Source organism: Bidens hawaiensis, unplaced genomic scaffold (assembly GCF_021521415.1).
Source record: "Bidens hawaiensis isolate Kalapana, Puna unplaced genomic scaffold, B.hawaiensis_p1.1 tig00008656_1, whole genome shotgun sequence".
Taxonomy (NCBI): Eukaryota; Viridiplantae; Streptophyta; class Magnoliopsida; order Asterales; family Asteraceae; genus Bidens; species Bidens hawaiensis.
The window spans coordinates 603,108-617,146 of NW_027491626.1; the positions used below are offsets into that span (position 1 = coordinate 603,108).

Genomic DNA, 14,039 nt, shown 5'->3' on the forward strand with positions numbered 1-14,039 from the left:
GGAGATCTAAAAATAGTTTAAGAAGGTTTAAAATAAACTACTAAAATTAAGGTTTTAAAATTGAATAAATATTGTGATGTGTCTAAAATTACAATCAAGTTATTTAACTGCCACCATAAGAAATTGTTAGAAGCAGCGAATTAAGGTAACAACGCAAAAATAATTTGTGGTGATGAGACAACCTTAAATACGATCTTTTAAAGTATAAGAATGAAACCAACGTCAAAACCCAAACGACAATCCCTGGTAGCACCTGGAAGGAGCAAAGCCTTCTTCCTTCCTGGTAGTTTTAAACAACTATCGATTTTGTTATATCAATTCATCCGTCTATCCATCTAGCGTGTATACACTCCGGGTGTCCCGGGATTGTAACATGGATACCCGAACGTTGGGTTTTTTCACTCTATTGTTAATAACGCTAGTGAACGCAGAAGATCCTTATCACTTTTTCGAATGGAAGATCACATACGGCACCATGTCACCCTTGGGGATCCCTCAACAGGTTATTTTGATCAACGACAAATTCCCCGGGCCAGTGATTAACTGCACAAGTAACAATAATATTGTTGTTAATGTGTTTAACAATCTTGACGAACCGTTCCTCCTAACGTGGAACGGTGTTCAACACAGGAAGAATTCATGGGTTGATGGGACGCCAGGGACCATGTGTCCCATCCAGCCTGGAACAAATTTTACATATAAGTTCCAGGTGAAGGATCAAATTGGTAGCTATTATTATTTTCCTACCACCGCCTTACATAGAGCCGCGGGTGGGATGGGCGTCATCCAAATACATAGTCGACCCTTGATCCCGGTCCCATTTGATAACCCGGCCGATGAGTTTGCGGTTCTTGTTGGCGACTGGTTCAATAAGGGCCACAAGTCAATGAAAAACCTCCTTGATGGTGGGAAGTCGATTGGCCGCCCTGACGGGCTTCACATTAATGGAAAGTCCGCTCAGGTTGGTGGACCGGCTGACCCTTCATGGACATTTGAGGCCGGAAAGACATATCGTTTCCGGTTTTGCAATGTGGGGATGCGGACTTCAGTGAACTTTAGGTTTCAAGGCCATGACGTGAAGCTCGTCGAGCTCGAAGGGTCTCACGTCATGCAAAACGACTACACGTCGATGGACCTTCACGTTGGGCAATGCTTGTCGGTACTAGTAACCGCGGATCAACTACCCAAGGATTATTACCTAGTGGTGTCGAGTCGCTTCACCAAGACACCGCATACTACCGTGGCCACTATTAGGTACAAAGGAAGCAACACACCCGCCACACCCGAGCTTCCAGCGCCTCCGCCAGGGGGCACCGCTGGAATCGCGTGGTCAATAAACCAGTTCAGATCATACAGATGGAACTTGACCGCGAGTGCGGCCCGTCCCAACCCGCAAGGGTCTTACCACTATGGCCAAATTAACATCACCCGAACCATCAAGCTTGTCAATAGCCGAAACTACATTGATGGTAAGCTGCGGTTCGCTTTCAACGGTGTGTCCCACATCGACCCGAAAACGCCACTAAAACTATCCGAATACTTCGGTGTGGCCGACAAGGAGTTCAAATACGACATAATATCCGACGAGCCACCCGCGGACGTCGAAAAGAACGTTAAAATCGCGCCAAACGTATTAAACGCGACGTATAGGAATTTCGTCGAGATCATATTCGAGAACCGCGAGAACACCATTCAAACATTCCATTTGGACGGATACTCGTTCTTTGCGGTAGCGGTAGAGCCGGGGAGGTGGGCCCCGGAGAAGCGGAAGAACTACAACCTAGAAGATGCGTTGAGCCGCCACAATGTGGCGGTGTTCCCGGGTTGTTGGGCGGCGGTCATGCTGACGCTCGACAACGCGGGAATGTGGAGCTTGAGAACAGAGATGTGGGAGAGGTTCTACTTGGGACAACAATTATACGTGAGTGTTCTCTCGCCGGAGCGGTCCCTGAGAGATGAGTTTAGTCTGCCGGAAACCGCACAACTATGCGGCATTGTGGCGAATCTGCCTAAACCTACAGGATACGTTTAGATTCAAGTTTTTTTTGTAAGTAATTTATTATGTTTTTGCGATTTTCTTTGGCTGATACGGATTATATAAGAAATTGCAAGGGGATATGTATATGATGTTCATCCCTTGATCAAATGATATTATTGGCCATTTGAATATTATTATAGTGATGTTGTTAGACAAGTTGTTAGATAATATATCCTCTTGTTGTAAATTTGTAATTATCCTTTGATCAAATCAAATATTCTTCATTTTAGTTCACAACATAGATAGGAATATATGATGCATATATGTGGCTAATATCTATTGATAACTAACAATTCTTATTGGAAAAATTACAGATTTTAATTACTTCTCTTTTTATTTTAAAAGTTATAAGCTAGGTAAGAAAATAAATTTTCTCGGGTATTAAAATCATACTCAACTCCCCCTTCTCGTGTCGGTATATAATGACCGGATAACGTGAAACTTATATTTATTACCTACCATTCTTACCTCCTATTTGTTGGAAAAAATAATGTTTTTCTTTTTTATTTGATCGATCTGTCCATATATTGGACCCCCAATGTAATTGAAAGATATGATGTTTTCAATAGAAGAAAAAATTATGTGTGCCAAAGTAAGAATTCTCATTGTATCAGCAACAAGATCCATACAAAGTAAAAACTAACAAACAGGAGGTAAGAACGGCAGACAATAATTCCGATTCCATATTATCCGGTCATTAGTATAAGGCCTACTTCAAAACACATAAATCTAGGCCAACGTTCTTGAAATAAGTCTGTGTATCTTCACATGACACCATTAAACATTTATTCAATGTATAAAACCGTACATCAATGGATACACGTAACAATATTCATTATCTTCATTCATCTTTTTGTGTCATCGATCTTCACCATTTTTACTTTTATTTTTTTATTTTTTTTTTTTTAAACTGCAAAGGAAAATTATATAAAAAAACACAGCGAGAAAGCTGAGCAAAGAAGAGCATACAAGGGCAAAAGAAAAACAAAGAAACAGACCAAACATAACACTAGTTAACTAAGCACCAAAAGAACTCCTGTGCTGCCAGAGATCAAGACGTCATGCTTCGAAGCAAGAGAGTGGGGAGTTTACCCAAACCAACCAGTCCATATCCTTATGATTGGATCTGAGTTTAATCCAACAAAACAAACACCTTTTAATTTCTTCGACAATGTACTCGGTAGAATAAGAGCGAAAACTGAAGACTCTCGCGTTCCTATGCTTCCAAATAAACCATAAAGAGGAATAGATAATCGCTTTCACTACCCGCCTCACCATGTTACGATGTGGGTCCTCCGCAACGTCTAGGAGATGATCAAAAGACATTAGACCTGTCAGGTCCAAACCGCACCAGAGCGAAACAGCCCTCCAAACCGCTTTTGCCCGGAAACAGTCTAAAAATGCGTGTTCCGTTGTTTCAATCTCAGAACCACATACCCGACAATCACTAGATGACAACGACACCCCTCTAGCAATGAGATTAGGCGCAACCGGAATCCTATTTTGCAACAGCCTCCAAACAAAACAATTAATTTTAATACGAACCCACCTTTCCCAATCGCAAATTGGAGTACCGTCTCGATGAATAGTAGCATCCATAACCCGTCTCATTGCTTGAACCGAGAACTTGCCCGAAGCGACACCATTCCAAGACCACCCATCGTCATTATTTCCATTGAAGGAGAATAGCTCTACCATTTCTTTGAGATCGGTAGAGTCCGAAAACTACTCCAGAGATAGGTTTCGTTTAGACCAAGCGAAGCCCACCTTCACCGCCCCTATCCCATCTGAATAGACCCTATCGATAACCAAACAATTTTTATTGACCTCTAGCTTATAAAGGTCTGGGAAGAGGTCTTTCATTGTGAATATGCCTAACCACACATCCAACCAAAAACGGGTCGCGTTTCCTTTCCCCACCTTTCTAACAAAAGACCTGTTCAAGTTTATTCCTATAGAAGAGAAGTTTTTGTCAATCTTTGCAATATTATTCCAAGTTCCTCGAATGGAATGCCTTGCCAAATTTCCATCCTTCTAAAACCGAGTATAGTGAATTGCATTCACGGACCTCGCCCAAAGGTGATCTTTTTCTGTTTTCCACCGCCACCACCACCACCACTTAGCAAGAAGAGCCAAGTTCATAGACTTTAGGCAGCCAACAACTAGACCTCCATACCTTTTGGGCTTCACGATGATATCCCAAGCAACCCAATTAATTTTTTTATCATCACCAAGACCCCCCCATAGAAATCTCCTCCTAATTTTCTCAAGTTCATTAATCGATTTTAACAGGGCATGAAACATAGAAAGGAAGTATAAAGGCAAGCTCCCAAGAACGGCTTTAATTAGCGTGAGCCTACCACCAAAAGACAACGAGGTAGCTTTCCATTGATTTAGACGTTTTTTAACCCGATCAATGACCGGAGTCCAATGTTTAGAGAGACCCATGTTCGATCCGATCGACAAACCAAGGAAAGAGAAGGGGAAGGAAGCCGCTGCACAGTGGATGATACTTGCCATATTTCTTACCTCTTGGTTTGTGACCCCAACCCCGTACACTTTACTCTTGCTGAAATTAACTTTCAAACCAGAGGCAATATGAAAGCACCTTAGGATCCGAGCTAAGTTAATCATATCGACTACATTCCACTCGGCAATGAACATAACATCATCCGCATACATCATATGAGAGATAACGGGACCACTATTAGGCAAGTGCACTCCTTTATATAAATTACTAAGAATAGCCGAATTCATCACCACGTTTAACCCCTCCATAGCTAGAATAAAGAGAAAAGGAGCGAGAGGATCTCCTTGTTTAACCCCCCTTTTAAAGTTAAATTCTTGTGTTGGAGAACCATTAACAAGAATAGAAGCTCTTCCCGAGACTAGAATAGAAGAGATCCAATGTCTCCACTTAGAACCAAAGCCCATTTGACTCATTACAGAGTCCAAATAATCCCAGTTAATCGAGTCGAAAGCTTTGTCGAAATCTACTTTGAGTAACATACATTTATTATGGCAACTCTTGACCCAAGAAATGACCTCGTTAATAATCAGATGACCATCAAGAATATTCTGTCCCTCAATATAAGCAGATTGTTCAAAGCTAACTAACAGCGGAATAACCTTTTTTAATCTAAAGGCTAAGATTTTTGAAATAACTTTTGACATGCAACCGATTAAACAGATGGGCCGAAAGTCTTTGAGAGAAATCGGATCCTTAGATTTCGGAATGAGAAAGATAAACGAGGAGTTGCAACCATGATGTAAGAGACCTGATCGCTCAAATTCTTTGACGAACAAAAAGAAGTCGTTTTGCAAAACGTCCCAGAAATGTTTAATGAACTTAAAAGTGAAGCCGTCTGGCCCGGAGACTTATCATTCCCACACGCCCAAACCGCATCTTTCAACTCAGCCAAAGAAATCGATCTTTCCAACCAAGACTTGTCCACATCCGAAAGACATTTGAAATTGTTGTTAATTAAACGTGGCCTGTGGATATGATGCTCATCAAATTTCTTTTTAAAAAAAGCGAGAGTTTTCTCTTTAATAGCCATCGGCTCTACCACCCAAATACCATTGAAAGAGAGACCACTTATGTTAGACCTTTTAATATTACTATTAATGAAGCCATGGAAGAACCGAGTGTTTTCATCGCCCTCAACATCCCATTTTGCCTTTGCTTTTTGACGAAGATCAAGCCTCCTCTGTTGATTAATAGCTAAAATTTTACTTTTGTAATAAGCCCAAGCCGATCTCTTGTCATCCGAGAAACCTGCAACTTCTGCTCTAACTTCAATATCATTAATAAGCCCAACCAATCTATCAAGCTCGATTACCTCTTTTTCTTTAATGTTCGATCTCCAGAGTTTAATGTCGTCTTTAAGATCCTTTAATTTCCTCATAAGAGTTAGCTCCATAGACCACCCTCCCCGACCTGGCCTATTCCAAGAGTTTTCAACGACCTCCAAAAGACCGCTATTGAGCAGCCACGAATTAAAGAATTTAAAAGGGATAGGACCGAAGCGGGGCTGAACGGTGGTCAGTACCAAGGGACAATGATCGGAAAGAACTTTTGGTAGAGCGGTCACCGAAGCGGAAGGCCACCTGTTAAGAAAATCTTTACACACTAAAAAACGATCAAGCTTACTCATGTATCTGTTGGGATTAAACGGTGGTTCGAGAACGAAAACGGATAAACAAAATTTGAACCCGTTTTAGTTATAAGTTTCGTTTCGATAAATATTAATCAATATTAATATATGTATGTAAACGTACAACAAAACGCAACGGATATTAACGAGTTAAAACGAACCAAAAACCGAAACCCGAACCCAGATCCGATTACAAACGATACGAGTACGATTAACATAAAGTAAACAACCATAGGGTGTTTGTCGATATACCTCGGTTACAAGAACCGGGAAGACACCGAGGGGTTAACAAGAAGAACTAGATGACACAGTAGACACCCGATGAAGATCCGGCGGCGGCGGCGGCGGATTCCGGTAGATGAAATGGACGGCGGCAGAAGGTATTGAACTCCGATCCAACAGCTACAAGACACGGTGGACAGCGGTGAACCTTGACAGCAAGCAACAGCAACCTTAAATCACATAAACAGAGTTCGCCAGAAAAACGTGACTCGCCGGAGAAGACGAACCAGGTCGCCGGAAAAACGTGTGAACGGTTTCTTGACAGCGCCGGAGCTATAAGGAGCTACGGTGGTGTTTGTGGTGATTAAAGGACGATGAATAGTGGCTGTTTGGTGCTTACGGTGGCCGGATAATTCTTGCCGAAAAACCGGTGGCCGGAAAACGGCGCCGGTTTTAATGGTAGCTAGGGTTGCTTTGTTTTTCTTTTTGGTTATTCTTAAAATAATAATATCTTAATATATATATATACTATTATTATTAGGGTTTATCCAAGTTAACCAATTTGGGCTTAAGCCTAATTAACAAAACAAAGCCTGGTCCATTATCAAGTCCATCTAATTAATAGTGTCGGGTCTAATTAACATTTAAATAGACCTTTATCTCGTCACCCCCGGTGTAACTCAGTCCGGGTCACGTTCGGGTCGGTCGCGTTGACTTGACCCGAAACGTCCATAAAATCCAACAGTCTCCCACTTGGACGTATTTGGGTCAAGTATCACAACGCTGACAGCCAGAGGCGTTCTAGCTACACATAGTTGTCCCCAACCGAATATGACATTTTAAATCCATAACCAAAGTATCTTGGAATACCTTATTGCAAGATAATAAATTTATAGTAATCGTTGTCATCTATCCTTTCTGTATAAGACATCAATTGAACAATGAGACATGGATCATATCAATCTCATATAGTGTTCAATTATTGTAGTTCTCGATATAGAGTCAAAGTGGTCCAATCAAACACACAGTTAGTTTGGGTGAGGCCTCACACTTTACCACTTTGAATCAACGAGGGCGCCAATATGTCTAACTGTTACATTTTAATGTAAGAGTACATCTTGACTACATACAACTCCCACTGAACTCCAGAACATTCCCAACCAATGCCTTTATGGCTGGCAGTTACGCAACAGCGGTTGACATGATCAAAGAATATTCCTCGGTAAACGAGAGTTCTAATATGTATCTCAGGTCTAAGGATACTAAATGAGCATACTATTATCAAAACATCTTATGATCGATGTAACACCCCGTAACCGCAGCGGAAACGTACACGGGATGCAACAGACACATCTGATATCAACCACATTGTTTATAAAGAAAACCGAATGCATTAATATACTTCAAAATTACATTATCTCATCTTTCATTACCGTCTAGGTGATACACACATCATACAATACGGTTCATAATTCTATCTGTTATAATGTATCCTAACGTCCAGCACGCAAACCTTACACACATCAAGCACTTAGCACGTAATCAATCACTTTATCTTAGTTGTACCTGAAAAGCATGTGAGAAAACGGGTCAACTACGAATAGTTGGTGAGTTTCACAATTTTAGTAAGCCATGATAAATCCATATCATAATATAATATTATCTGGGGACACTGTTAACCCAGAAACGCATTTAATAACCTCTGGGGACACTGTTAACCCAGAAACGCATTTAATAACCTCTGGGGACACTGTTAACCCAGAAACGCATTTAATAACCTCTGGGGACACTGTTAACCCAGAAACGCATTTAATAACCTCTGGGGACACTGTTAACCCAGAAACGCATTTAATAACCTCTGGGGACACTGTTAACCCAGAAATACATTCAATAACCTCTGGGGACACTGTTAACCCAGAAATACATTTAATAGCCTCTGGGGACACTGTTAACCCAGAAATACATTTAATAACCTCTGGGGACACTGTTAACCCAGAACTACATTTAATAGCCTCTGGGGACACTGTTAACCCATAAATACATTTAATAACCTCTGGAGACACTGTTAACCCAGAACACTGTTTCGGGCCTTACAATATTAGCAACTCAGACAATTACCATCTTAATACATTACCGTACGATTCCCGTACAATAAACATTATATAATACATTCATTTCCATGCGATCGGCATGTACTTAAACACTTTGATAAAAAACATGCTTTCCGCCCCGGGAAAATATTTAAAACAGTTCAATAAAAAGGGGCTCGTGAAACTCACCTTAGCACATGCAAGCAGGTAACAACAATCATTATCAATTAACACGTCCAATCTGTAATATGATCCCTACGATCGTTATTATACAATTATTGTTTATATAATCTTTAACCTTATCAATCGGTACATCTGGGGACACTGTTAACCCATGACTGTACCTGTTCCGGGGGCAATGTTAACCCAGAAATACTTCTCCGGACTCAAATTGTGATGTCGTTTAGAGTTCCATGGTCACAATTTCTATTAATCGTTTTCTCGTTTTGCGTGCCTAGCACGAATATCCGTTTTATGTTTCAATAATGAGTTTGGTCACACACGACTCGAAAATAGTGGTTGTCTGATAATTTAATTTAAAATGTGAAATTATAGCTCGGTTTAGACGTCCCGATTGGCCGCGGGACTCGTTTCCGTCTTTGGCGTACCGGAAACCGTTAAAATCGGTTAAAAATACCCAAATCATCCGACTTATTTTCGGATGATTCATTTTTACTTGTTTAACTCAATTATATGAAAATAGTCCATTTTTAAGGTTTTTATACATCAGTCAGCTCGCTTAAGCGAACTTCACCGGTTTACGCGTTTTAACTTTAAAAGTTTGATAATCAGCATGATTAATTATCCGTTTACTCTCGGATCTTGAAATTTTGTACAAATCACTTTTTAATAGTGGGGAATTTTATAAAAATATTTCCAGAATTAATTCTTATATTTAAAATTTATTTATCTATTTTTAAACACCATTTAAACACTAAATATGTCGTAAATACCAAACGACCTTAGAAAAATCCCAAATTTTTCCTGGATGTCCCCTGCCATCCACATAGTCCCCTGTAATTTTTCCAGAACCAAAACCTTCTTTTACATGCCCTTTTTCCAAAACCGAGCTAGAAATCCCTAGAACTCGTTTAACCGAAAAGCCTACTTAGACTTCTCCAACGGACCTCAAATTTTGTGTGTGACTTATACATGATATGAAAAGCTTATCTGAAATTTTCCAGAATTTTTCATGATATTTAACTATTTTTCACCATTTTTGGCCAAAACCGAGCATTAAATTCACCAAATATTCATCCTTTATCCAAAAATTACCAAAAATTCACAGAACTCATCTTTTCATGTGTTTAACACCTCTGTAAAATTTCATGACCTAACTCTAAAGCATCAATAATCTGTCCAAATTTCCCAAAACCGAACATAACCGAATATACCTTTCGTTTTCCGCCACTACAAGCTACAAACTCATCTTTCCGCCTTATCTACCACTAAATACAGAGCCTACAAACAACATACCACAATACCAATCAAGTTACACTCACGATCAAGCCATTTCTTTCATGGTTACGGTTATGATACTAAAACAAAGATTTAACCGTAAAAATTCGTTTTTGATTCGTTTAACTCCTTTCTTGGACCAAGATCCCTTGTATAACCCGTATACATCACTTGATCATGCAAGAATCGTTTTCATCTTTGAAACCTCATTTTCTTGCAAACAAACTCAAGAAACGAAGATGGAAACGTATATAATTCGATCTTTACCTTGGTTTTTCTTGTTAAAAGTCTCGGTTTTTGATCAAGGAGTTGAGAGGATTTGATGAAGTTTGTGGATTGTTGATTGAAAAAAGAAAAAAAAGAATATGAAGGCCATGGGAGGCCGATCGGAACCCATAAGGGTGGGGTGGGACCCACAAATTCATTCTTGGCCACTCATTTGGATTTCCGTAATCTGGATAATGTTTTGGATAATCTGATTCAGTTCGTTTCTCGGTTAAACGTTTAATTCGGTTTAAAACGAGGCCAAAACGGTTGTTTTTCGGCTAAAAAATGAAATTTATATAAAACCGATCTAAAAACTTAAACCATGACATTTATTAACTTAAAACGTCATATTATTAGTTATTACGCATCATTTTCGGCTTGATCGATCGTCTCTTGCTCGGTTTGGTATTAAAGGCTTCGTTTAACGTACCGACGTACTATTAAATCGAAATCCTTTTTCTGTGCTTTAATCCACTTATCCCGAAGCTTTAATACTTCATAACATCACTAAATATCATATATCTCGTCTATAATTGAACCCTCGATTCATTCGGGTTTCAATAACTATCGATCGTTTGATCGCGTATTCAATACGGTGAATTATATATTCACGTAAAATCAATACAATGAATCATGTTTTCTCGTATAATTACCATGGTAACTCATGTACCCGACATTACATATAACGTAACTAACGTCTACCGGTTAGGGTATACCTGGTTTCGTCGGAATCGTTACATTCTCTCCCCGTTAAGAAATTTCGTCCTCGAAATTTTACACGGCCACTATCTCCTTTCGAGAGAAAGGTGGGGGGTTTTTCCTTCAGAATTCACCCTCACGTTACCAAGTATAATCTGGTCCTCGCTGTGAATTCCACTTAATCTTAATTAATAAAGCTTGGTATGTCCAAACTGTTTAGTTTTCCCGTCTACTATCTCTACGGAATTAGTTATGATATCAAGCATGTCTTCTATGAGTACCTCTATTACTAGTACTTTTGTTGCCTCATCGCTTAGGCACTTTTCAATCCGTATACATGGCAAAATATCATGTATAGTATTTAGCCCCTGGAGTACTTTAATCGATAAAATAAATGACCAACCATGGAGATAGTTCTCATGGGATCCAATATATTAAGAAGCTATTTTCGGTTTTGCCAAACCTCATATCACCTCTCCCTAAGGTGATGCCTTAAAATGCCTTGTCACCTCTATTCAGTGACAATGGTTTCCTTTGAACGTTGGCATAAATCCTTTGCCAACCTCGCGCTACTTTCAACTTCTCTTAAACATTATAAATCCGATTGGTTGTTTCTCGAATCAATTCAAATCTTATGGCTTGATCGACGCCCATTTTTAATTTAACAAATTGGTGATAACTACTTCACCCTTAGAAAGCTTCCAGCTCTTGATGCTTCCTTCCCCTCCTTCCAATAATGGAAGTAGGATGACTATTTCGATCTGAGATCATTGAAAATGGTACTTCACGACGAGTTACCATTTCATCATCAGGAATTTAGGCAAGAATTCATTGTAATTTATTCCCACTATCATTGGCAAATTTTCTGTCGTTGTGGCGTTCCCTAGGGTTTTCGGTGTGCAGCCTTATCTCTTGCATAACTCAATATTCACCAACACACGTAACCATATCTTTCTCCAAACTCGACCATTAATAACAATCCTTTCAGGCATCCGTATCATCAATAGTCAAATCCGATCCCGGATGTATGGATTATTTCGATCTATGCGCTTCGTCAATGATTAATTCACGAAGGTCATGGAGGGTCGGGATCCAAGCCGATTTTTGAAGTAGAGAATTTAGTCCACGCGCTGTTCAAAATTCTCCTCATTGCCGTAAGATTCCTTCTTTTCCAATTGTTCCTCTTTCAACGCCTCACGTTGAGCGACTCGAATCAGGTTCGAAGGTTCGACTGGACTATCATCCCCAGCACTCGCACTCGCAATGGCTTAACCCGATCTTTCTTACTCAAGGCATCGGCTACGACGTTAGCCTTGCTAGGGTGATAACGGATGTCACAGTCATAATCGCTTAACAACTCGACCCATCTTCGTTGCCTCATATTCAGTTCCTTCTGATCAAATATGTGCTGCAAACTTTTATGATCGGTGAAGATGGTGTACTTCGTACCGTAGAGATAATGTCTCCAGATTTTAGGTGCGAAGATAACCGCTCCCAGTTCTAAGTCGTGAGTAGTGTAATTTTTTTCTCGTGTACTTTTAATTGTCGGGAAGCATAGGCTATAACCTTATTATACTGCGTCAACACGCATCCTAACCCTTTACGCGATGCGTCACAACACGCGACAAAACCATCGTCTCCATCGGGGAGACTTAAAATCGGCGCTTGGCACAATTTTAATGGTTTCTATCTTATTTGGATCTATGTGAAATCCTTGTTGTTCTACAACATGACCAAGGGATTATGCCTTCTTTATTCAAAATCACATTTCGAAAACTTCGCGTACAACTCCTCTTGCTTTAACCCTTCCACAATTTTCCTTAACCGTCGTTCGTGCTCCTTTTTACGTTGCGAATATATCAAAATATCATCAATGAATATTATGACAAGTTTGTCAAAATAAAGTTTACCGACTCGGTCATGAGTTCCATGAATGCTGCCGGCGCATTTGTTAGCCCGAAAGGCATAACTAAGAATTCATAATGGCCGTAGCGAGTCCGAAACGCTATTGTTGCAACGTCCTCCTCTCGGATTTTTCATTTGGCGATAACTATATCTAAGACCAATTTTCTAAAAATAAATCGCCCCTTGCAGTTGGTTAGACAGATTGTTTACTTCGAAGAAGTGAATACCTATTCTTGATCGTCACTTTATTCAGTTCTCCCTAATCAATACATATCCTAACACTTCCTTCCTTCATTTCCCAAATAACACTGGTACACCCCATGGTGACTAACTAGGTCGTATGAATCCTTTACCCAACAATTCTTGTAACTGCTTGGATAATTCTTGCATTTCAGTTGGTGTAAGTCGGTAGGATGCTTTAGCAACAGGGCCAGCTTGAGGTATTAAATTGATTCCGAATTTGACATGTCGGGTTGGCGGTAATCCAGGAAGTTCTTCTGGGAAAACTTGTGGAAATTCGCGTACCACCGGGATATCTTCTGTATGTTTTCTTTTAAATACTTTGGCAATCGCGTTTGTTAAATACACCACGTCTTCTTGTCGTAAATACTATAACATCTCAAAATGAGATTAGAGTGGTAACATAATACCGTACACTTTTCTCTGTATCTAATCGCTTCATCGTCCGAAGGAGAGCTTCTAATCATCTTCTTTTCATAATTGATTTCAGCTTCATGTCGAGTTAGCCAGTCCATGTTAACTATTACGTCAAACTTCTTAACTTTACTGGTCGTAGGTCAATAAGGAAAGGTTAATCGTTCAGAATAATAGGACAATTCCGAACAATTTAGTTAACCATTAGGAGTTTACCGTTAGCGATTCTACAGTATAGGGTTCTATAGTTTCACTAATCGGTATCTTTCTAAATGATAGGAGGTTAACAGGAGCTAACTTCTATCGACGACCGTAAAAATATCGCTGAAGTCTATTGATTTAAAACTACAACGTACTTAATACCACTTTTGGATCACGACTTGCTTTATTTGAATTATTCCCAAAAGCACGGCTCCTTGCTTGATCAGGGGTTGATGCTTGTCATGAGGTTCATCTTCCAACAACGCCTTGGTTCAACTTTGGGCAATTTCTCTTGAAACGTTCTGTACTGCCACACTCATAGCAAGTACAACTGTTTGGCATAATTTG

General features: G+C 39.8%; 1 protein-coding gene across 1 annotated transcript; it reads left to right on the forward strand.

The window, feature by feature from the left end:
• The first annotated feature begins 323 nt into the window (after positions 1 to 323).
• Positions 324 to 2,220, forward strand: LOC143529745 (L-ascorbate oxidase homolog). Its single transcript, XM_077025466.1, has one exon. It carries the CDS (start codon positions 374 to 376, stop codon positions 2,030 to 2,032), a length of 1,659 nt encoding a protein of 552 aa, XP_076881581.1. The 5' UTR covers positions 324 to 373; the 3' UTR covers positions 2,033 to 2,220.
• Positions 2,221 to 14,039: the final 11,819 nt, after the last annotated feature.

Excerpts from the sequence above, each read along its gene's own strand:
- LOC143529745 (XM_077025466.1), top strand. The coding sequence starts at position 374 with ATGGATACCCGAACGTTGGGTTTTTTCACTCTATTGTTAATAACGCTA.